The sequence below is a fragment of the Vespa mandarinia genome, chromosome 11, assembly GCF_050613455.1.
Source record: "Vespa mandarinia isolate Hongniang chromosome 11, ASM5061345v1, whole genome shotgun sequence".
NCBI lineage: Eukaryota > Metazoa > Arthropoda > Insecta > Hymenoptera > Vespidae > Vespa > Vespa mandarinia.
In genome coordinates, this window is record NC_140820.1 from 2919001 (window position 1) to 2945000 (window position 26000).

The 26000-nt window shown below is 35.9% G+C and overlaps 1 protein-coding gene across 10 annotated transcripts in view; it reads right to left on the reverse strand.

Annotated features, from left to right (window-relative positions):
• The window catches only part of Tet (tet methylcytosine dioxygenase-like), a 73310-nt gene that overhangs the window by 12221 nt on the left and 35089 nt on the right, over positions 1–26000 (reverse strand). For 6 of the 10 annotated variants that reach the window (XM_085660066.1, XM_085660067.1, XM_085660065.1 and 3 more), the window contains 2 exons: positions 17739–17813; positions 4182–4424 (listed from right to left, as the gene is read on the reverse strand). In XM_085660066.1, coding sequence (XP_085516192.1) covers positions 4182–4424; positions 17739–17813 — 318 coding nt within the window. Of the gene's footprint in view, positions 1–4181; positions 4425–4788; positions 4925–6220; positions 6262–11399; positions 11618–12329; positions 12472–17738; positions 17814–26000 lie in introns of those variants that run through there. The other 4 variants (XM_085660074.1, XM_085660073.1, XM_085660072.1 and 1 more) reach the window with 4 other exon arrangements.

Genomic DNA, 26000 nt, shown 5'->3' on the forward strand with positions numbered 1-26000 from the left:
AGTATTACGATATTGCTATAATTTTATTTCATCTTACGTATCTAGTTTAGTAATTTTTGTTTAAATATTTTTTATTAAACATTTTCATAATTATATTTTCCAAATAAATTTTTATCAAAAGTACTTTAATATAATGTAAATTGTGTTGCTGCAATAGAAATTGATACATTATCGATAAACTATATTTTCATAATTATGTGTTTCTAATAAATTTACATAAAAAATGCTATATTACAGGAAGAAATTGTGTTGGTACATTATCGATAAACTTTTACATTATCATACTGATTGATGTTAAGCATCTTGATGAATCTATGGATTACATTAAAATTACTAACGATATCAAATCATTTAGAAGAGGTCATGTTATAGGTAGTAGTAAGATCATTATCTTGATGCAATCATTCGCTAATTTACATTTAATAATTCTGATGATACTCGAGTAAATTGATTAAAACGGAACACTCTATGTTGTACATATACATCCGAATACATGGGCAGCAAGAGAGAAGTTTATTTATCGTCGTGTCAGCATTTACCTCCTCCTCCTTCAGCTACCCGTACCGATACCATCACTTATTCTCTCGCTTGTTGGCTTACTATACAAAAATCAGCTGACAATTCACTTGTTAAGCATCTCTAAAATATTCTTCGACAATATTCTTCCTAATTAATTTATTTAAAAATTGAAAACAAAAGATGATATATTCATAAGAAGAAAAAAGTTGTTCCTTCGTCCTAAAGATTTCTGTTCTATTATGTTGGTTTACTGGCTCCTGGAATTTACATAAACTTACTACATACATATTTATCTCATATGTATCTATCACGGGCAATTGCGAAAGAGAAAACCGCACGTGCTTCGCGGTCGAACGCAATTCGCGTACAGGCAACGATCGCCCGGCATTTCGTGGTTTTGGTTTACTGCATAATTGCGCGTTTCGATGGATACGCCGACACAACATTGATACCTTTATCGCCACGATATTGCCAATTACCGTCGAGCGACATCGAGCACGTTTGTGTATGCAGATGGCGCTTTATACCCTACAGAATCTAACCTAATATGTATAATGCGTGAAAATGCATAGTTAACGCCAAATTTTCCACGATTACTGTCGAAATTAAACAAAAATTTTACACCTTGTTAACCAATATAATTCATTTTTGATTAACGAAAAGATCAATACATCAATACCATCGACTGAGTATGACTTAAGTATTTTTATTTTATCGAAGTAAGATGAAAAAAAAAAAAAAAATAAATAAATTATGAGAAAATTCATATAAGCGATATTTAATGTTGAGTACAAGATTTTATTTATATAATGATGATATAAAATAAAATCTTAATTCGAGGATAACGTTTGAATAATGAAAACATGAAGGACAATTTTAAACAAGCACTCTCGGTATCCCAATTTCTTGAATGAATCCCAAAAGGAGAAAAAAAAAAAAAAAAAAGAAAAAAAAGATGAAGATAAGAAAGAGAAGAGTACGTCGTTTTTTTTTCCTCGCGTCAAGGGTTGTGCAGAAATCGGCTACCGAAATGGCAGTATGACGTCTAGGGTAGGGGTAGACTACCGACAGACGGCGACTGCGGGGGCGGTGACCGGCCGCCAACGCGAATCAATACCCGCAGGAACAGGAACCGCCGACCTACGAGGTATGTGTGAGAGAACGAGAGACACGAAGAGAGAAAGAGAGAGAGAGGGAGAGAGAGAGAGAGAGAGACTTGCCGACGAAGAAGAGAGAGAAAGAGAGGGGCGCGAAAACGGCGTAGGAGGAGAAGCAGGATGAGACTGGAGAAGGAGGAATTGCGAGTTCTCCCGCCCCTCATCTACTCTTACCACTACTACCATCACTACCCATCACCTCCACCACTACCATCGCCATAGTCGCCGGCACTGCTGCTAATACATACGAATGTTCAGAGGTTGCTGCTCTACCTGTCTACCTTTTACGACTCTTTCGTGTCTTCGACGCTTTCCTTTTCTCCTCGACACGTGTAAAAGATGCATGCTCGAGGCGGGAGGAAGCGAAGAAAACGTTGAAGAATGCGTGAAGAAAACGAGATCCCTCTCTTGGGATATGGGACTAGTGTTCCTCTCATGCTTTTTCTGATCCACATTGATATCTCTTCCCATTGATCACTCTTTTATCTTTTGATAATTTTTCATGATCTTCCGTATGGTTATCGTACAGATTGTCCACTTTTTAAATTTATAATATAATCGATAAAACATATATATTTGAATAAAGACATAAATGAAATATTATAGAAGAAATTATCTTATAAAATGTTAAAGAATCCAACATGTCTACGAGACGTCAGATAGTGCGATATGTCCGAATACGTATTACTACCTCGTGACTTACAGTCTAGAGTTCGACGGACCGTCTATACGTGACCTTGACGGCCGACGATTGGACGGTGTTCTGCCCGAGAGATAGAGTGCGAAAGAGAGAGGCCGAGTGGAAGTCCAGAAGACAGTACGGCTACACGCAGATTACTCCTCTCCACACTACCACTCAACTGTACACACACAAACACACATGCCATCGTCGCTGGCACATAAATGCATGCCGTAGTCGGAGACTGGTTTGCCCAGTAACCTCGCATACTGGCCGAGCTAAGAAGAACGAAATGTACTCTCCAAGTCGAATACAAAAGACCACATTCCTCTATTCCTTCGAACCCTTCACGCCTTATCTTATACCACCTTCCTCCTTCTCTGTCTATTTGTCTGTCTGCCTGTCTCATTCCCCAACTTTTCTTTAGTCTTGCTTCAGGTTATAACACATTCCAGCATATTATTATCTTCTTTTTTTTTTCTTCTTTTTCTTGTTTCTTTTTTTTTCCTACTTTAAGCGTTCGAACTAGATTCAGCTCAGTAGATAAATTAACTACTTATAAACGGCCTGAATCATTAATCAAAAACTATTGCCAAATTTCAGCTTGTTACAGAACGATTTAAAATGAAAATAAACGGCCACTTTACTTGTTTTAGATTAATGGAATCGAATATGTTCGATTAATTTTTCTCGATGAACAAGAATATTCTAGAACAAGTTTTTTACTTTGATCTACAACAGCGTTCGATCGCTAGCAATCTCCGATTACCTCGTAAACAGGATAAAAGTCTCTTCGCGGTTATTGCAAAAAGATCATAGCATATCAAATAACAGAATTGTCACGTGCATTATTGTCTCGAAATGGACACACATATCTAATTGAGGTCGAGTTACATATTCCATGTATCTGTAGCGATCGTTTTAATAGATGATCAAGTCACTATTGTTATTTGCATCCTTCCTTTACATTGATTAAATATTATTGAATATGATACCATATAATATGATACCATATAATACCAGATAAGATACTTATCGAAAATAGTTGCTCATTTGTAGATGAGTAAATGATGAAATTCTTTCTTCGTTAATCTTGTTGGATAAGTGATACCATGATAAGCATGAACGTTCACTAATCCTTACTATAAACAGATATACCACATTGCCCCAGGCTCTGAGAGTTCTAATGCAATTTTAGTTCGGTGTGGAGGCAGGTCGAAACGGCAAGTAGTAAGGGTCTAGGTCAAGGTCTTAGGTCTAGTATTGCTATGAAGCGAAATCGACATTATTGGGCCATACTCCAAATATGCAATGCACTCACTATCGACAATAATATTTAACAATTGGATATTGAATGTTCGAAAGCAATGAATATAATATGCAAATGAATACAATAGAATATAAAGAAAATAAGCCCAATTAATGACATCATTTTTCTGTAAATGGAGAATATCGCAGGTGTTCGTACAATCATCGCTATTAGACTATAAGGACTTGGTATACAAGGCAAAAAAGTAATCAGAGCACTGTGCGACTGCTGAGTAAAGATAGATAAGTAAGTAGAACTGCGATAGAGTGGCCTGACATCTATTATCAAGAAAAAAGAACGTATCGTCCTACTATTTTATCGAAATGTTACCAAAAATTTCATTATCTGTATATAACCATTGCACAGTAATAATGCGTAAATCATCTCGTTTAAAAATATCTTCGATCAAAGGTATCATTTTGTTTTCGTATTTGTGTTCACAGCTTTACTGTAAGACAACTTGTGGTAATAGAAAAAAAAAAAAAAAAGAACGCAAAAAGATTTCTAAGTTACTCACCATGGAGACAACGGGTGGCGGAGGATTTCCGTTTCTGAGAGCCGCCGTTTGCTGACTCGCCGCGGGGTTCAGGTTGTCCTTGGCCTGCTGCATGGGATCCGGCTGATGCAGAGGCTGCTGCGCTTGCTGTTGCTGTTGTTGTTGTTGGTGTTGCTGCAGACCACCGATGCCTGCTTGAGGACTACCAAGACCTGCGGGTGCACTGTCTGGCGTGCTGACTTGTCGAGCGATTTTTCGATAACTCTGTAAATTTGAGAATAGAAAAATTTTTTATTTCAATATTAGTCCTCTCATCTCGTTCGTAAATTTTAAATATGTATATCAATATAAATATAGGATTTTATTGAAATTTCAAATAAATTTATTCAAAGCGTTAACTTTTACAAGTATTAAATTGAAAACAATAAATTTAATCGGACATCATCTTAGAAACTACGCAATAAATAATAAGAAACTACACATATTAAAAACTACATTTCTTACTGGCATCTTACTCTAAGATAAAAATTACAGTAAATCAACGCTAGAAGTCTGAACAAAAAGGAATGTTTTTCTACGTGGGAGAGTTGCATCGAATAATTTCTAATACTGTGTTTCATCTTCGTACCATCACGACACAAACTAGAAATGACGTATACATATATTTATCTTCGGAAATGAAGGAAGAAAAGGATGCTGGTACGAGAACTGAGTATACGCTGGTGTGACCCTAATGCTAAAAATAGCTACATGGCCTAAGTAGGCCGAGGCGGCTGAAACTGTTTCCATAGTCCAACTGGTTGAACGAACATCGTCGTTCCTACTAAAGCATGACCCCTTCCCCTTTCTTCTAGTTCTTTTTCTTCTCCTTCTTCTTCCTTCTCCTAATTTTCATTCTTCGTTTCGTAAATTTTATGATCATGACGGAGGTCGCGATACTCGTCAAAATCAAAACTATATCGCATACATTGTAAACCGAATCATTAATATAATTAAAATTCATTATAATTTCTTTTCATTTGTTCCTCACAAAGAAAAAAAAACCCCCACCATATGGATGCAACTTTTTTATCCCGAAAAAAGTTCCACTTTTATCTAATCGTTACATTTAAAATGAGTAATCAATTATAAGCGTCGTTCAAATAGATATTTGTCTGTTTAACAACGTAATAGAAGAATGTGATAAACTACTAAAATATAGTTTGAAAAAGATGGAACAAAATCGATGATAATCTTACCTTGAATAGAATATGGAACCTAGTTTATATAATAACGTGCATGCATATAATTATATAAGCTCATTATCTCGTGAAGGAAACATTATTTATTCCGATATTAATAATACGATCGCAGTACAGTCGCGAAGGTATATGAAAATATGGCTTCGAACTAACGGTGAGAAACACATCAACATAACATATATGTAGAAATCGACAGCTATTAATTTTCTCTCGCACGTGCATCATACAAGTTTTCGATCTTACCCTCTCCTCTCTTTCATTCTCAACTCCGTGTATTTTACGATAGAGTACACAACTCACAAATACGAAGACTGCATATTGGATTTATAAATAGGCAAGGTCTTGGGCCCACGCTAAGCCCACAGGAGAGAATCGTATTTGCCTACCGATTGCTCTGTCACCCGCTGAGATATTTTATTTACATAAATCGAGTTGCGACGTATGACCGGACATGCTCGATCATTTCAATATATATATATATATATATATATATATATATATATATAAAAATATAATATGTCATTAAGAAATATCTCACGAAAAGAACAAGCTACGGTTTAACTAAGTAAATATAATTAAAAATTGATCCATTAATCTTTGGTCGTAATTTATAAAAAAAAAAAAAACAAGAAATTTAAATAAAAATAAATGACAGATATAATAATAGAATAGGATTCATTATATCGTCGTAACGAACTGACACAACTTCTTTTCACACTATCTTCGAATAGCAGCCTCAACTTCACAGACTCATCCGTTTGTTATGCGATTGATGCGATTGGAATGACGAATAATTTAAAAATGACACACGTTCACTACCTTGGAGTCCATGTTCTTTCACGGTAAATCGACTTCTTGAAAATCTCGACGCTTTCTCTCTCTCTTTCTCTCTTTTTCTCTTTCTCTTTTTTTTTCTTTTTCTCTTTCTCTCTCTCTCTCTCTCTTTTTCTCCCGTCGTCTTTTATCGCGAACTTTAATCGGTGCTTTTTCAAGCCAGCCAAAGTTATAAATAGTCTTTCCTTATTCCCTGCTCTCAAACCGTCACGTGAAAGGCAGCCTTCCAAACGAGATGAAAACTTTCTTTATCGAAATGAATTAAACTTCGTTGTCGTCGTTGTTGTTGTTATTATTATCATAGAATTTCGCGGGACGTGATCACATAAAAATAATGATAAATAATGTACCGACCTATAAAACTTGTCGTCGAATTAAACTGACATCTTATTTAATGAAATATGTTTTGTAAAATGAAATATAATATCGATACGACTAAGCATTACGGGAACAGTAACTCGGTCGGATTTGACTTATCGTGCGATTACGATGGGCAGGAAAGTCATTATTTGTTTTCTACCGATAAAAGAATGATACCGAATGGAGGAAGGAGAAGCAATTTATGGGAGACATTACGAAACGACGCGACGCAATATTTTATTGTCCATACCCAGCTATATAACTCGCGTAAATGTAATTTTTTTCACTGTCTCTCTCTCTCTCTCTCTCTCTCTCTCTCTCTCTCTCTCTCTCTCTTTATACAAACACACACACATACACACACATATACATATATCTTTCTTTTTCACCCCCACCAGATCACTAACTTTTACTTCTTAACAGCAAAAAAGAAGACTCAATGGACTTGTCGCGAATTGTACATTAAATACTCATCGATCTCCCCCGTCGAAGATGAGTATCGACGAATGACACAAACGACGTTACTCAACGTAGTCGTGGTAAAAGCTCAAACCTTCGGTTTGTCCTTGTCTCATACGAGGGACAATGACCACAGGCTGAACTCTAGCCGGTTATTACCACCATAATTTCATCGATTATTCGTATATACCTCGCTGTAGAGAATTCTTAAGAATATTCTTCCTACGTACCCGAATGTAATTTCATCTATACGAAGGTTATCTTTTTGTTTATCTTATGAATGTAATACTTAAATTATTTTCCATAAAATTCTACACACGTTTCAAATCTCATATAGTATAGCATTCGTTCGTAAATCATTAAGAAATTTTACTTTTCAAAATATCATAAAAATTTCATAATCATGATCCTGGAAGAATTAGAGCTGAGTTTTCTTAAATCATTCGTTTTTTCTTTTCTTTTTTTTTCTGTTTCTTTTTTTTTTTTTCAAGACAAAATGGAAAAATAAAAAAAGAAGGATGCCTCAAAGCGGAGCACCTTTTGGCCATTTCATTTAAAACAACGCGACGCACAGGTTCGTTCATTTTTCTAACGGCCACGGAGTACAGCGCGCTATAACGACCGACGTGCATGCTCGTTTACGAGCTCATTTTTCGGACGATCTCGTCGGAAATAAATCCGCTGGAGGCCGTAGAAAAACTCATGCGAGGCAAAAAGAGAGAGAAAGAGAGAGAGAGAGAGAGAGAGAGAGAGAGAGAAAGAGGGAGAAAAAAAGAAGAAAAAAGGGACTTCTCTCTTCTTTGTCCAAACCGCGTAGACAGCAACGGCTCTTTAATGGCAAAGACAAGCAAAAGCGCATCCTGTTTTTAATGACCGAACTTGAGCGTGGAAATTCATTAAATCATTTTTTCTTTCTGCTTACTTTTTTTTTTTTTCTTCTTTTAATAAATCTAATCGTACAACGTATTTTTATTTGTCTTTCTTACCATCGCATAATAAGTTTGCAACAACAATTAAATTATTTGTTAAATATTTGTCATCGAATCTTACGTTGTTACTTGTTTCCTTTTTTTTCTCTTTCTTTTTTTTTTCTTTTTCTTTTTTCAATCCGTAAATACCAAAAACGAATATAAAACAGTGATAGATCGGTTTTGATTTATGATTTTGTTAATAAGATTGATCCCCCATTATATTGCGTATCCATAAATCACAGAAATAAATCGACGAATAAACGATCTATTGCGCATAATGATCATTAAAAAGGATGGTTTAAGCGGATGGTCGAACTTTCAAGGATAAATCCGTCATAACGTACATATATATGTTTCTATAGATATGTGCCTGTAGATGTATATCACAATCCTGCCAACAATGGAGATCGAAATTACGCGGAAGCCGAAGTCGATGGTACCTAACGAGCATGGTTATTGAAAAGATAATGCGTTCTCTTATTTCGTTCCTTTTTAAATCGCGAACGATTCGCTTCGTCATGAGGATATTTATACCAGGGTGTCTTACGCTTCCCTGAGTACCTTTTCAAAATTTAAAAATCGCATTACATACGGTTAATGATTTTATATATCTCAGAAAATAGGGACAATGATAGTTCAGCCATTTTATTGCTTCTATCGTTGGTAGTTCATTGGTAAATCACATTGATCCAATTCTCTCTCTTTCTCTTTCTCTCCCTCTCTCTCTCTCTCACTCACTCTCTCTCTCTCTCTCTTTCTTTTCCTTTCTTTGTAAAAGAAAATATCTTCTCTTTTACTACATGTCGATTGAAAAATTTATCTTTCAATATTCTCGAACATATTGAGTACTAGATCCATTTTCATCAAAAACAAGATGACGGGTTCTTTTGAAACGTCGATCATCGTTGAGAAAATATAATACATGTCATAATGGATCATTTTCCTTTTCATTTTCCTTTTCGAAAAATTTTTCCTCTTCTATCGGCAGGTAAAAATACATGACGTGGAATCTATGGCCGAGAGTTTCGTGGCTACCGGTTAGAAAGGGAATCCATTACGCAAGAGAACCACGTGGTCGATCACGTGGCCAATTATTCGGACGTTAATGTCTGCCACTGACGATCGTTCCACGACTTACTACAACAGTGCTTTGTTAGGATGCACCCTAACCCTAAGCTTAACGCACGTGAAAGCAAATATCCTTAGATATAGTAAAGCGCGGGAAATACAAATCTGTGGGCAGAACTTATAATTAATTAAGTGAGTATTCCAATTAATCTAATAATGTATAAACGAAAAAAAAAATCAAAGCAATTTTACCAAGCAATTTCAAAATATATAACGTAATACAAATTTCAATTTTTGTGAATGATTCTCGTGAAAAGGAAACACATAGATGACTGTTCGTCAATGTTAAAAACTTAAAGGCACGCATGGGACCGATATAAATACCCATCCAGGATCGGCCATACGCTTACAGCCCCTACTCTCATAAAATGTCGGTTAATTATATATGGCGTCTTTCGTTTTGTATTCCCGTGGAGATTCAAGGTCCATCTCGTCTATTCCTGACGAAATTTTGTTTAGCTATCGTAAGATAGTATGTGGAAATATGTAGGAAGAAATGAGAGAGAGAGAGAGAGAGAAAGAGAGAGAGAGAGAGAGAGAGAAATAAACAGAACAGATAAAAATACATATAAAGAAAAAGAGAAAGAGAAAGTAACTCGAAGGGAAAAAAAAGAAATGAAAAGAAAGATATATTAACCATAGTAATAGCAACGTGTCAATTCATGAGAGCGTTGAAACGCGTGGCCTCTGGGCAACGACCGCTCTCTAGCCGCCGATTTCAGCTTACCTCCGGTCATTCCACTCGCGATGATTCACATTCCGTCGATTTAAGCCAAAACGAGCTTCACCGGCTCCCTCTATATCTTTCTCTCTCACTCTCTTCCCTCTTTTTGCGCGCCAAACGCACGCACTTTTTGAAATATACTTTAACGCACGTAACTCGTACGTGACGTGTTATCAAATTGTATCTTTGAAATAATTTTTCCTTAACCCAAGAACGAACGAACGAACGAACGAACGAACGAACGAACATGCGTTATATCGTCATTATAGAAACCTTTAAGTCCCATTCATAATCATCAACAGATATTTTGCGAGGCGACTCGCTTTAGCAACAGTACAGAGAGAATACGAGACTTGACCTGAATTCCGCGATAGAGCGGTTACGCAACCAACGAAGTTTCGCGCGAGTGTTTCGCGTTTGGCTTCGATAAAGGAAAAAAGAAACGAGAAAGAAAGAGATAGAAGAACGTCGGAGAAGAGAAAAAAAAAGAAAGAAAGAAAGAAAGAAAGAAAGAAAAAACAAAATTGTCGACGTTAGAGGGTAGAATGAAGAAAAGGGATGAGATAAATGGCTGGGGATTATTTTTATTTAAAAAAAAAAAAAAAAAAAAAAAAAAGAAAAAAAAATCGAGAGTAGGGCCATCTCGTGCGATGGTTGAAGCTTCAATAAACCGAGATGTTTTCGAGCGTGAAAACGGAAGGGAAGCTTCGTTAAGAGGTGTAGTAAACAACATGTGAACGATGTCGGCTGTGTAACGCTGATCAACGCGCGGTTTTTTCTTCTCCCGGTCGATTTGAAATAATTTCTTTTCATCGTGTTTCATGCTCCAAATAGCAATTAATCAAAATTGCATTGAAAAACTCGGATACGTTTAAAAAAAAAAGAACAAACATGAAAGTTATGACCGATGAATGTTACGATAGATTTAATTGAGAATCTATCCGAAGAATCTAATAAATAATCTATACAAATAAAACGCAATATCTCTTGATCGTATTTACATATATTCATAACAATAAATATAACATAGTATTTGTAATCGGGTAAAATTTTAGACGAAGTTCTTGATTTTCCGCGTCTTACGATTGAAGAACCGGCGGATGCCGTTCGAACGACTTCAAGCGCGTCGCTTGAGATTTTCCGTACAAAGTGGGACGATTTTCCCTTTCTTAAAAATACTTTTCTCGTTTTAAAACAATTTTATCATTGACTTCTTCATTTCTTCTTCAAGGATATATCGTATTAACGTATTCATTGTAATACAGCCCATTAAGATTTCCCGCCCATTCAATTCTTTCTCGTTATTTGATCTATGTCAATTAAAGAAAAAGATCAAAAATTTATACAATTTGATATAAAAAGGTGTCAATTTCGTTCCCAGATATATCTGATTACGAGTCAGTATCCTTTCATCATTCTGCTCCATCGAGAAAAAGATCGACGAAGATCGACGAAATCACGTGTAACGATATATTATTCCGAATAGAAATAATAGAGGAAAAATAAAAGAGAAAAAGCCTACCTTTTCTCGTTCTCGTTCAAATAAAAAATAACAAAATTTCACTTTGTTCTTCGAAATATTCTCGCGAAATATAAAGATATGGATCTCTTATTATCTATCTCTCTTTCTCTTTCTTCCTTTTTGAAGAATGAGCTTCATGTACACTGACCACCGATAAAAATCGATCGTGGCTAGTCGACGAGCACCCACACACACTCGCGGATCGTTCACCGCCAAAAAACAGCCGCGGGACTGTTCTCTATCTCCTCGTTTCTCTTCGTCGATCTTTTCCCCTTTCCCCACCACTCCCAGCACTCCCACTCCAAGCCTTCTCCTCTCCTCGGGAGAACCTTCCAATGCACGTTAAGCGCACACTCACACGTTCTATCTTCCTTCTTCCACGCGTTCCAACATTTCGACTATGTACTTTCTATCTTCGTCTCTCTTTCTCGATTTTAGCGCTCATGACGCGCGTCGAGATTCTCGTATTCTCCGCGCCACACCCAAATCGTCCAAGAAAATAGTCCGGACAACGTCAAGGAGACGAGAAAAATAAGATACAAGAAGGAGGAGAAACTTTTTTGTATTACCCGCGCGCGTTTTGACTCGAACGGAAATCGACCTCCCGCGCTGACGCTGCGGGTCTCTATCTATCTCTATCTATCTATCTATCTATCTATCTATCTCTGTCTCTGTCTCTCTCCCTTTCTCTATCTCTTGCTTCCCCCTCCCCCATCTCTCTGTCACTCTCTCTCTCTCTCTCCCTCTATCTCTCTCTCTCTCTCTCTCTCTCTCTCTCTCTCTCTCACTCTCTCTCTCTCACGTTACACGTGAGGTTGCAAGAAAGTGAAAAAAAAAAGAAAAAAAAAAAAGAAAAAAAGAAAAAAAAAGAAGAAAAAGGTAAAAAAGGAAAACGTAGACCGTCTTAGATAATATTTCTGCTCCGTTTACCTTTTTTCTTTGCTTCTTTTGTTTTTCTATATATTTCAGTAGATATCTTCCCGCGCTATTTTCCCCCTCTATTCGTGACTTTACAAAGGTATACTATATACTCGCGCTTAGTACGGACACGGTCACGTCGTTCTCGGCCACACAAAGCTAGCCACTAGAGTAGCGTCAAGTGCGCGCCTCCGCGTTGCTTCTTCACCGAGCTATAACCTCGCGTCACGCGCGCCTCGGAAACGTTCGTGCCTTTTCGTGTCGCTAACCTTTCGCTCTCCCTCGCACCGGACTCCCCATCGTCTTTCTCCGTTCAGCCTTCTCCCCACCATTAAACCTCTACTCCCGCTGACTGCAATCCCCCACTCCTTTATCACCTCCTCCACCATCTCCTCCTCATCCTCATCCAGCATGACTCCCACTTCTCCAGAATACTCTCTTTTACCTACACACACCCTAGCTTTTCGTTTCTTCCGATATATACAGTGGCATGCAAAAATCACTGTATTTCAATTAATGTTTTCGATTAAAAAAAAAAAACAAAAAAAAAAAAAAAAAAAAGAAAAGAAATTACAACGACATCTTCCTATTAGATTTTTAACAGTCTACTCTCTATTCATTAAAATTGGAGAAAAAATGTATTAGCTAAAAATTTACTCCATTTTTTTTGTTTTTTTTTTTTTTTTTTTTTTTTTTTTTGACTTTTCTTTTCCATGATATAGCCAATAGCCTAACTAGCTGGCAAACTTTTGCGCGCCACTGTAAACATCTCCTCAGTGAAGGTTGGTATTCTAGACACAACGACTCGCGCTTCTCTATCCCCTCTCAGCAACGTTTCCTCTTGGATAGTCCTCGCCATCTCACCCCGCATCATCCAGCCACAGCTTCGAAGGGACGCGGTCGAAACCCTCTCTCTTCTCTCTGCTTTCAACCTACTACTACTATACCCCTCTACCCGGTCGTCATTTCTCCCCACTATCATCCACCTATACCCATGCTCCCACTCCTTCCGTTTCCGCGAGAGACGCATCGATGTCGACCGTCTCCGACTCTTACGTTCCCGACGACAATACTTACGGACGGCATCAATCTTTCTTTGTGAATGTTGTTGTTGTTATTGTTGTTGTTGTTGTTGTTGTTGTTGTCATCGTTGTCGTTGTCAATCGTTCTAAGCGCACTTTTAGAAAACACCTTAGGATCTTTACGATCATATTTCTTTCAATGGGTTTCAAGATTTTTTTCGATTGCATTCTTTGCGATCAAAAATTGTATTTAGATAAGATTTCTCTTTTATGATTAAAATGATAAAAAAATCATTTTCATGCTGATCGTAAACAATTAATAATGAAAAAGTTAGGATCAAAATAGTTTATCTTTAAAATAAATATGTAATATCGTTTGTATCCAGTCTGATAGTAGTTTTATTGAGTAGCAAGAAATGAAATGTAAAGTGATAAGACGTGATCTTGAGGGACGATAAAATTTTCCTTCCCATTCTAATACCTTCCCTTCCTATCTCATTCTCTTAAGTGGCTCGCTTTCCGTGACTGGAATATACGGAGGTAAAGGATCGAACCGGATATCCTTCAAACGAGATGATTCCTCGGGACTTCGTTTATTAACGTCGCTGCAACAAGTTGCCGAGCGCGTTGCCACTGGCGAATAACACCCTTTTAGCTGCTCTCGAATTCGCTCTGTGCTAACCCTCTTTCTAGGAAACCGAGTAACCCTTTAGTGGCTAGTCGTTCACCTCTACAAAGTAATGTACCTATATATCGCTTGGAGTAATTCTTCAAAGTAGATAATATTTCGAGCAAGTCTTTAGAGAAAAGTGAGATTATCTTTGAAAAAGTAAAAAAAAAAAAATAAAAAAAAATAAAAAAAAAGAGAAAAAATTTCTATCGTACTTTTTATTTGCTAGTCATTACCAAGAAAGGACTTTTTAAGAATTCAATTAACATTTCATTCATCAACAATTCACATTGTGAAATCTATCAGCATTATTTTAGTTTTTCGATTACAAAAGAGTACGATCATGATCTTTGATCCTGATATATGCATACATATATAATTTTTATACAGACATAAAGAAGTATTAACATTGAATCACAATTATCCATTATTCTAGGAATTGAATCTAGCGTATTTGCGCGTATTTATTGCATATTAGGCACGATGATAAAGATTTTAGATAAAAGATAAAGATTTCAGATAAAGATAATAAAATTTCAAACAATTGGAATGTATAAGAAAAATTATGAGTATTAATAAAAAAATAGGGACTTTATTTATCTTTGGTGACGCTGTGAGCGGAATGAAAAAGCGCCGAAATTATCTTATCTATACGTCAATAGATTAGATAACTGGAAGGCCCCGGAGCGGTCCCTGAACGAAACTCAATTAAGTTTTTTTGAATTTTCTTTTTCTTCTTTTTCCTTTAAGATGATGAATGTAAACGAGAGATTTGAGAGAATAGTTAGAAAGGTCATAGGTTACTACTATTTGGATAGGAAAGATAGGAAATATGTATGTAGGTGGGAGATTCGACGATGTTATAAAGGATGATAAACGGTGAACGGATTTTCGATAACGGGTGGAAACTTAATGGTTCGCAATTTATGATGTCATCGGTTGGTAATTAAAATCTCATTAATCGTTCGCGAATGAGGGAGATAGGCAGAGAGAAGAAGAGGAAGAGACAGATTTTGTAACATAAATGCCTCTAAATTTACTCGATAATAGATATCGGTTGTGATAAGCAATCATTTAACTTTTTTCTCTTCTTTTCTGAATACACCATAACGCAGCAGACAAAAAAAAATTTCATTGACGTTTATTTAAAAATTTCATTTTAGGAAAATTTCAAGAAAAAGATAGAAAAAGGATATTAATAATTTTATTTAAAATTCAAACAATCAATATTTGTCGGTAGATTTATCTCCGTTTTTCGTCAGAGGAGCCCATAAAGCGACACATTGTTCACGAGTTCAAGATGGCGTGGTCCAACCCACCTCTACCGTTTCTACTCAACCACCCCGTTGTCGTTCACCCTTCTCAACCCCCTCTTATACCTGCCTAATGCAATTTAACTCCCGTCGACACCATGGTGATCGTACGTGTATATCATAACGAGAGAAAGAGAAGAAAAAAAAACAAGATCACTATATATCTTTAGGATACTCCCATTAGATGTTCATAACTTTCCTTAGGGCTAATGCATTTAATTAATTCAATAGGTTATACCAGAGATTTAAAACAGAAAATATTATTAGAATTTTTAATTTTTAAACTTAATTAAAAATTCTTTTAACCCTTTATATTTGATATAAATGAATGAATAATAATTTTGTCATTAACGCCTTAACGATCGCATAATTCGCTCAAAAAAACTCTTGCTAACCGACAATTCTCTCATGTATTCTTAACCATTTTTCGTTCATTCGAAATACTCTTACATACATGTGTGTGTGTTATTTTTTCAGTGAATATTTTTTCAGTATAATTCTTATAATTTTACTCAACATAGGTAATAGTTACCACTAAAAATATCACTGTCCTAAAGTATATTAATGTATATAATTATAGATAAGAAAAAACCCCACTTAATAAGCTTCCGGCCATAAGTTATATTGACAAATGACAAATATGGTATCAGCGAATATCAAAATGTTAAAATAATATTTATACGTAATAGGGCAAAAAACTTTTCATAGAAACTAACATGTCACGACAGACCTTTATCGATTAGCAGATGTCTTGTTACCTGATATATGAAAAAAGAAAATGAAAAAAAAAAAAAAAAGGAAAGGAAAAGAAAAGAAAAAAAAGTAAAATAACACTTCGTCACGAAAGTGTTCGAATGATATAGGTACTAGTACATATGTATGTATATACACTATTTCTTCGCAGGAATCGATAGACCAACCGGTAAAAAAACCAAAGAAATCGTTAAATTCTGAATGCGCTAAACTCCTTTATATATATTTCTTAGATAAAAAAATATTTTATTTATTTTTATTTCCTTATTATTTTTAAGCTATTGAATAAAAAAAAAAAAAAAAATATGAATTATATTCATTATACTTTTGAATCGTATAAAATTTTATTCACTTTATAACCCTTTATATATTAATTAACTATGCGTATTTAAAATATATGCTGTCGGCGATACAACTACAATGAATAATAAGTAGAAAATATATTTAATGATAAACTGTAAATGAAGAGTATTTAAGATGATCAAATAGTAATGCTTAAATCAAGAACATAAAAAAGTGTTGATAGCTTCGTAGAGATTTAGTTAGGAAATGCAATGAGATAGCCGGAGTATAGTTGCAGGTTTAACCACTAGGAGGCTTAAGCAGGACAATTTTAAACATGGCGGTGGAGCGCAGACAGGCGCACTACACGTCGATCAATACCATCTTGCTTAATATCAGTTCTCAAACTCTGTACAGCCACGTCCAAGAGATTTACGAGAAACAAATCGACGTTAGCTCATAAATTTTTCATTATATTCTTTTTAAGAATTTTAATTCTTTTTTTCTTTTCTTTTTTTTCAAAATCCAATAGCGCACATTCAAAATTTTTCATTTCCACCATTTTGAAGACACAAGAGTAATTTTGTTATATTTAAAATATAATATTTCATTATTTAAAATATAACATTTGTGAAAAATTTATGCAATCGAAAAATCAAGTATTAGAATAATTTAAAAAGTTCAAAAATAGTTTAAATCAAAAGTAAAAGTAAATGTATCTATATAGATAAATTCATGTTGTTTGTGTTTTTACAAAATATAATAAAAAATATATGGTAAAAATAAGGAACGCTATAAAAACAGACTTCTGAAAAGGGCGACGAAGGGAGGAGGTGATATGGTAGTACGATTGTAGAGAAGAAAAATCGCTTAAAAGCATGTTTCCTGAACAGCATCGTTTACGGAATCGCACTTTGCGCATTGCCTTTTTTATCTTTCCGTCTCGCCTTTTTCTCCCTCTCAGACGATCTCTTTTTTTACGTCGCGCCACCATCTCTTGTTTTCAAAGCTCGCGAATGAGATCGCACAGAGCTTTGCTCGATTAAAAATTTTTCTTTCGCACATTTTGAAATACTATATTCTCTTTTTTGTCTCTTTTCTTGTAGATACATATATATCACTATGAGGAAACAGTCCTCTTGTTATATATTATGGTACTTAAAATTACAAAAGTTTTTACTAGATATAATTCATTCTTTCTGGGAACAGTCGGGGTAAACTTGACAAAAATTAGTACTTCAAAAATAGATCTCATGATATTTAAAATGCATGGATTATTTTTTATAAAACTTTAAATTTCATATAACTGCAATTTTTTTCACGTAAATAAAATATTTTATTTTCAAAAAGAAATATATATAAATGAAAATATTTTACTCACCCTCGTAGTACCTTTCCCTCGACCTCTTCCTCTTTCCCTGAACGCTCCCTCGCCTGTCTGTAGGTGATATAGGTGCTGAAAAACAATAAGACGAGCCTAATTAATACGACGTTCTCGAATGATCCTGTTTCTGTGACATCACGTACAGTTGCCTTTTAGATCATTATCGTTAAAACGTACTATCGTAAAATCAAGGCAACCATATCGCCTCAATTGATCTCGTTAAGTCCAATAGAACCAGTAATAAAAGTATAGTCTTCCAGGGCCAACGCATTAGATTAGCTCTTAACCGAGAAAGTACTTTAAATTAGCATGTATGTATATTGAGAAAAAAGTAGATTATAAGAATTAAAGTTCTTCTGTAATCTTCGTGAACTTCGCCATTAATTATAATCTTCACTTTGTTGATCATAGCAATGTAGAAGAAAATAGTTTTTTACTATCTTGTAAATAGTCCTCTAATAGCATAATATGCTGTATAGTGCGTCATGCGCCTTTACCTTTTGAAATTAAGGCAGTTCTCACGTAATATACTAATACTCGGTCGATAAAAATAACGATTCACTCATAAAACATGTCAGTCGTCAATAAATATTGAAAATATTTATTAAAAAACAAAAAAATATATTTAAAAAAATATATTTTAATGACATGTTCTTTTGGAAATAATTATTTCATTTTAAAATTTGTGACTTTTTTCTATATATTGATGTCACTATTACAGAAATCTACATTATCGTCTCTGCTAAAACAAAGTATCATACCGACGTACTAATATATCAGTAGATGGCGCAAAACGACATCGACCATCGGACGTAACATTTATTAGCCTTAGTAAAGTTTTTCAATGTTTGTAGAACTGAAACTTCCTTACCGACGTAGCCAGCAAAAGATAATCCTCCACTTAATAGGAACGAAGTACTCAAGCGCAGGCGCTCACGAAATAAAACAAAATTGATTTTTTTTTGCCCGTTACTCCTAAAATTAAATTACTTTCAGCGATAATGAAAGACCTTCAGGTTGCATTTACGTGAGGACCATAAAATATTTAAAGTTATTTTCGTTCGATTTATTCTTAATTAAATTAATTTATAAACCTCCCGAATATCATAAACATTTTTGATCTTTTAATTAAGCGATCAAAATGTATTTCAAAGGAATAACAATTACATCACGATAAAACATATTGATAAGAAAGAACGAAAAAGTAAATATTTCTGACACACATGAAGATATCGAAGATAAAACGTAAAATTCTATACATTTTAACGGGCATCATCAGCTAGTATAAGAAAAAATGAGAAATAATCAATAAGATAAAAGGGAAAGAGAGATAGATAGAAAGAGAGAGAAAACGTATGTCATGAAGGTGGCACCCCGAGCGAGTGAACATCGAGGTCCAAGGTAGGCGGAAAATTAAACGTCCCCTTCTTCGCGGCATACGCGTGGACGATTATGGTCTAATTCCCTTATACACGCATTCCTACCAACCTACCTTACCTACCAACCTACCTGCTCTCCTTTAGCGGTCTGTCTTGATGAACTACGGAGGAAAAAGAAGCGTAGTAGTCGGTGCAGTCGATAAGTACACGCTTCAAAGATAGGGGTGTGTCCCTGTATAATACTCTCCCGCTTTTTCCCTTCTCTCTTTTCCTCTTTCCTTCCTTCTCTACGTCTCTCTCTCTCTCTCTCTCTCTCTCTCTTTCTCTCTTTCTATATATCTCTTTCACTTTTTCTCCCTTCACACACCCCCATGCCACCTTTTTCGCACATCTTTCTCTCTTCTGTGTACCTTCTCTTCTACTACCTCTACCACCCCTCCGATTGCTATTCCTCTGCGTTGAAAAGAATGCAGAAGAAGAAGAATGACTGGTGCATGTACATGTCTATATGTATGTGTGTGTATTTGTGTCTATGGGGGGAGAGAGAGAGAGAGAGAGAGAGAGAGAGAGAAAAGATATGAGAGAGAAAGGTAAGCAAGGCAAATGTCAATATCGACGATGCATCGCTGAAAGAGCCGCACTTGGGGCGGGAATGAGGGCGTAATTAATCGTGAAAGCAAAGAAATTCTCTCTTTGTCCTTTTCCTGACGCACATAACTCGTCTTCCACCCCTCGAGTGATGCCACGACGGTAGGAATTCCACGGTGCGAATAGATGCGCTAAACCCACGGCATCATCGATAAGGCGATTTCAATCTCTACGAAAGGAAAATTGTTTAACATTTCTTCCGTTCTTTATTTTTTTTTCTTTTTTTTTTTTTTTTTATTTTTACTTTCATATCTTTCCTGAAACCTCCCGAACCGAAAAAAAGTATCTATCGGAATTTCGGAACTGACGAATTTTAAATTGTGTAAACATTTCCCGCGCTTTTTTCTCAGTTGGTAATGCAGAAAAAGAATTATAATCAACGATAAATTAAATTTGAAATTTTTACTTAGGAAGAAATTTAGGTTTACTTAGTTACTCACAAGACTCGGTTTAATTTTCGGAATTCTCAGGACACTTCCACAGTGGAGGAACGACATTTTTCGTTCGCTTTATGCGTATGCGTGATTCCCCCTTCTCCTCTGCCAGATCTTTGTCCCTCCCAGGTCTTCACCACCGATCGTCTCTTTCTCCTATGAATTATTTAAAAAACGCCGCGTCGAAACGCGTGCCGCGCCTGCCAAACTGGTCCGACGACACTATCTCAACGTCGGGATCTTAAAAAATACGAACGATTTTTGCCACGTCCTGGCCGTCTCTCATCCTCGGAATTTTGCGCCTACCGCAAACAACGCTCTCACTTTTTTTCCTTTATGAACCAATATTCTCTTTTTATGCAAAACAATTCTCTATAGGTTATGAAAAATCAATATTGTATTCTTGAAAATATCAGCCAGAATAACAAATTTACAAATAATTTTATGGAAATGCAAATAAATGCACTTTTGTATTCGATTCTTAAAAATGATCTTATCGAATAACATACAAAGAAATTGATATCGATCAGTGATGATCTATGTAATAAGAAGGACGTTAATTAACATTTGAGGATCTTGATCGATAATGATTTTCTTTCTGAAGGAACATTTACTTGAAACCTTTTTATGGTTTCCTATTAGTAAGATAGGCTCGTTATTCGAAAAATTAACCATTCAAGATCTTCATAGGATCGACCGATCTAGATCGAGTAATTAGAAGCACGCGCGACGCCTCACCGGCAGCTGTCAGCGATCCGACGATAAGCTAATTCAAATATTTCGAATATAGCTTCGCTACCTCATAACTATAAGCAGGCAGATGCGAATTTCACGATAAGGAGAAAAAGGCTGCTGAAGTTGATACAAAATATATGTTCCTGTTAAAATTAAAGTTTGCCATCAAAGATGATATTGTATTTGTCGTTTTTTCCTTTTTGCGAAGACACGTTTGATCAAAGGAAAGAATCACATTGACCACTTTGACGGGAGTGGGAGTGTCGTTTGGAACATGTAGTGGGAGGAGGCGAATAGGAGTGAATGAGAAAGAATGTAAAATAAAAAAATTCCGGATTTCCGTAGAGGCCGCCGTTCGTACTTCTCGCGCACAGCCAATGAAAGGATTCGCTAGTGTCGCGTCGTCGAACGTCCTTCTCTTTACTCCCCCTCTTTTCTCTCTCTTTCTCTCTCTCTCTCTCTCTCTCTTTCTCTCTCTCTCTCTCTCTTTCTCTCTCTTTTCCTTGCTTTGTGTTGAACGTATCCGTTGTATACACTATGTCCCGAATAGCGTGCACGCGATAAAAGTGTCAAACGCATCGTGTGGGTTCCTTTCGACTTTGCCAAAAAGCTCATGCTTGTTCAATGATCGAAACAAATAGACTTCTATATGAATTATTATTAAAATAATTTTATTATGAAAGTAAAATCCCTGAATCATATGTTCTACTCTCATCAGCTGATCAAATTAGTTGCGGCCAGGTTTTTTTTTTTTCATCACATAATAAAATTAGGATCTGTCATATTCTTTAACACAGTAAAGCTCCTTGACGATAACTGATTCCAACTTCCTTTCGATCCGTTTATAATGGCAACCGACGGCGGTATCTGCGGTTAGCACAATTTCGGTTACACGTAAAAAAACTCAGTATAATCACAGTGCGAACACGCACCAGGTAAAAGAGAAACGGTTAACTTGCGGTAGGATTTTTTCTTGGGAATGAACAAAGTTTCAGAATTTTATTGTGTTTCCTAAAAACGTGTATGTGATCGTCCTCAAAGTTATCAAATTAATTTAATACCCTTGTGACAAGAGTACTGTTTCAGAAAATTAAAAATATACCATAGTTTTCGCTCAACACATTACAGTATTCTTCCACGTTGTTCCACTGTCATACTATTTGATAAAGCGAACTAATCGCAAAAATTGCGAAATATGAAAAAATTTCAAATGACATAATAAAACCGAAATATATTTATATCTTATACGAAGATCTCTCTTACTTTCGCTTAGCTGACTTTAATTTCGACAAACCATTTTCACTCTACGACAGATGGCCGGCGGCCGAACGAGCCGTTGCACCCATTAGAAGTGCGACGGTTGAAAATGGTATATCCGAAGGACAGGTTGTTGAACGCGCGCCATATGAAAACTTGGAATCACCTTTAAACGATAAAACGCTAAGTGATTGATTAATCGAAATGTCTAAAAATATATTTTAAATTCCTAATTTCTATATGTTTGGTATGATCAAAATTAAGCACCAAGAAATATTACTAACATTGTAGATGATAAGGATCAATAAAAAAAAAAAAAAGGTACGATATGAAAACAAGAGAAGTTATTGAATCATTAAAAAAAAAGTCAGAACATTGTTCAAGTAATATGGAAAAATTAATAACGATTCAGTCGTTCCAATCGATACGATTCAAAATAAAGGATCCAAAACTTGTCTTTCTGCTGAAAATGCTGATTTGGGGGAATCGCGACGAATCGATTCTATTGCTCGCCTAGACTCGTGCACCGTAACGTCGAGTAAAGAAAAGGTCATAACTTCAGATTATCCCCGCATCGCTGAACAAAATTGATGATCTATTCGTTACAGATATTTGGCTTTCCAAAATTATTCTGGAAGCGTAGCGCAAAAGTAGGTATTTTCTTTTTTTTTTTTTTTCTTTTTATCTATTTTTACTAGAATATATCGTATAGCCCTCGCAAAACAAATATTATTAATCGAAAAACTTTCGTGTCGTGGTTGATCCCGTGACAATACAATAAATGCGTACTATTATATATTCTATTTAAATTATATTCGTAGAATGAAACGATAATATACATATACGACAATATGACTAATACGCAATGAAAAAATATCATAGGAAGGGAAAATATCAGAGAAAAAAAACAAAAAAAAAAAGAAAGAAGAAAAAAGAGGAAAAAAGAAAAATTTAATCGAACTGGTACGTACCGGTAACAGCCTTAATAATTATTTTTATAACGTTTCCTTGTATACGTCGGGACTTGGCCGACGCGGTCTCGCTTGGGCGCCTCGCAGCTGGCATTCAAACAACCCCGTGACATAAGGGCGTCCCTTCTTACATGTGAACCAAACGATACACATATACCCTACACTGCCGAAGATCGCTGGCTACGCCCTTAAAGCACGCAGGATGCTCGCCTCGCTTTTTCTTCTCCCTCCCCATCCGCCGCTTCACTCCCTCCCCCAATCCCACCATCAACTTCTCTTCTCCTACCACGCTACGAGTCTTCGCTAAGGCCCAAGACTCCGTGTTTACGCCGCTGGAACGTTCCACCTAGTTTCAACGGCAGACCGTATCTATACCCTTTTACTATACAATATACAGAGAAAACTCTCCCTCTATTTACGTCATTATGCTATTTATCGCTTTACCCGCGAGCTTAAAACACGTAGACGTTACTAAATTTTCCTGATGTCCTTCGCTGGACTCGTTAACCGTATACGTGTATATAATAAATAATGTGAGATCGTTACGATAACGCTTAACAAAGTGAGAGTCTTGTCGTTAATTGCGCAAATAATAACACACCAAGTCTTATGTGAAATTCAAAAGGAAATGGAATAGAAATAATAATAATAATTCAAATAAATATAATATATTCTGCAGACAATGATATGTCTTTCTTAAATGATTTTCTTCGTATTGGTATAGATCAAAAGTAAATGTCATTCTCTTAGAATGTTTTATATGTTAAATATAATAACAGCTAAACAGGCTAAAACTTATATCGACATTTTCCCTTTAGTAAATAACATTATGATTTTTTTTTCCAGTACGAATCTAGATTCATACGAATACAGAGAGAAAAGGCAAAGAGCAAGGGTTTATTCTCGTACCAAAACAACCCCGTGGCTAAACATGCGAAGCGCACGAATCGACCCACGGACCCCCTATAGATCGTTTCTTCTTCCTTCCGCGTTTTATCACCAAAAATAGGTATCACACAAATACTTTCTTTCCCTTCTGTCCTTCTTCTTCTTCTGTCCTTTCCCTTTTCCTTGCAATCCCTATTTTCCCATATAATTGACTTTACTATGCAATCTATTTGGATAGTTGGGAATGAAAAAGGAAAAACAATACTATATCCTTAGAAAGCATGTATATATAATATTTAATGTATATACCGTGCCTTGCAGTTCTTAACGCTAATTCATACGAAGTATGAATTAATTTAAAAATATTATAAAATCAGAAATGTATATAATATATATCGTTATACATAATTAATAATGTATAATCGTATACGTCCTGCAATGAATATTCTCTTTCTCATGAAGAAAATAAAAGAAAAGGATTCTTCAAAACAGCAGTTTTCAAGTTTTACAGCCAATAATAGAATATCATTCGACCATTGGGCTCGACCTTCGGTCTCCTTTATTTTATGAAACCCTTCACCCCCTTAGAAATTCGCACGCAAGCTTCTTCGTATGTTCATATACTCGTGAAAGTAGGTAAAGCACGAAGAAAGAGAGGGAGTAAAGAAGAAAAATAGAGAAAAAGAAGGAGAGAGAGAGAGAGAGAGAGAGAGAAGAGGAGGGAGGGGGAGGGGAGAGGAAGAGAGAGAGACGATCGAGAATTGCGTGGAAAAAGGGAAGAGTGGGGGAAGCGTGTGACTCGATGGGCAGGTGTAAGTAAGGTGCCTTTAAAACAGAAGGGGAATACTTAATATCCTTCTACGTCAGGTGCTATTTATGAGGAAGAAATTACGTTAAATTATTAGGAACAGCCCGTCGTAATTTCTTTATTCAGTGAAAACTTATTCGTGACGTACGAGAATAACGAGAACATATTCACCAGAACTGAGTCGTTAAGATAAGAAGTACTTCGATTGGTTGTTAATTTCTTTATAATGGATAGAATTTTCCCGCATTATATCTTCTGTGCAGGTTGATTATAGAAAATTCGCCAACCAAGACAGAAAAATATATTTATTCAGTTAGAAAAATAATGATATTGGATTGTATTAACACAAGGATGGTCTATCCATAATTTTAACATTTCGTTCCTTCCAGTTCAAGAGCTTTGCTAGCTGACGATAAACAGTTCAACTAAACAACACATGGCCCTCTCTCGTTTGACAGTCGTTTCTCTAACCTGAAAAGATTTAGCTATCTTTCTTTCAAACGCTACTGTTTCTTATAATAAAAACATATCTTTCAAATAAGTATATCAATCGAAGATAAATCCAAATGGACGTATAGTATCCCGTCCACGTGGACGTGTTATTGTTTTGAATATAATGTCGTTCTCTTCTGGGCCAGAAGTACGACATGGGTATGAGTACGGAGGGTCAGGCACCCCAGGGTCGACCCTCCAAGAGGGATTTCATTCATGATCCCGAAGCCCACCCCCGTCTCTGTGCCTCCTCCAGGAGCTGTGAGGGCAAGCGATACATTGCGACCAGAAAAGGGTAGCCGAAACGCCACGCTTTGGTGCATGATGTTCCTGAAAAGGGGATTCCGGATTTGGCCATTTGATATCTTAATACGATACATGAGGGAGAAGAGCTGGTCGTCCGAGGAAAAAAAAAAAAAGAAGAAAAAAAAAGGGAAAGAGGACGAAAGCCAGTGACGTCCCGCTATTTTTTTCGAGCCCAGTTCTATAAGCGTTTTTGATGTGAAAGTATGACTAATAGGTCAGTTTTCGTCCATTGAAATTTCTATATACTAAGAAGAACACATTCTAAGAATTTATTCATTATTTCCCAGTCACTACATGAATTATAATTCAATGTAATTTATGATCTGTGTATTCGAACATAA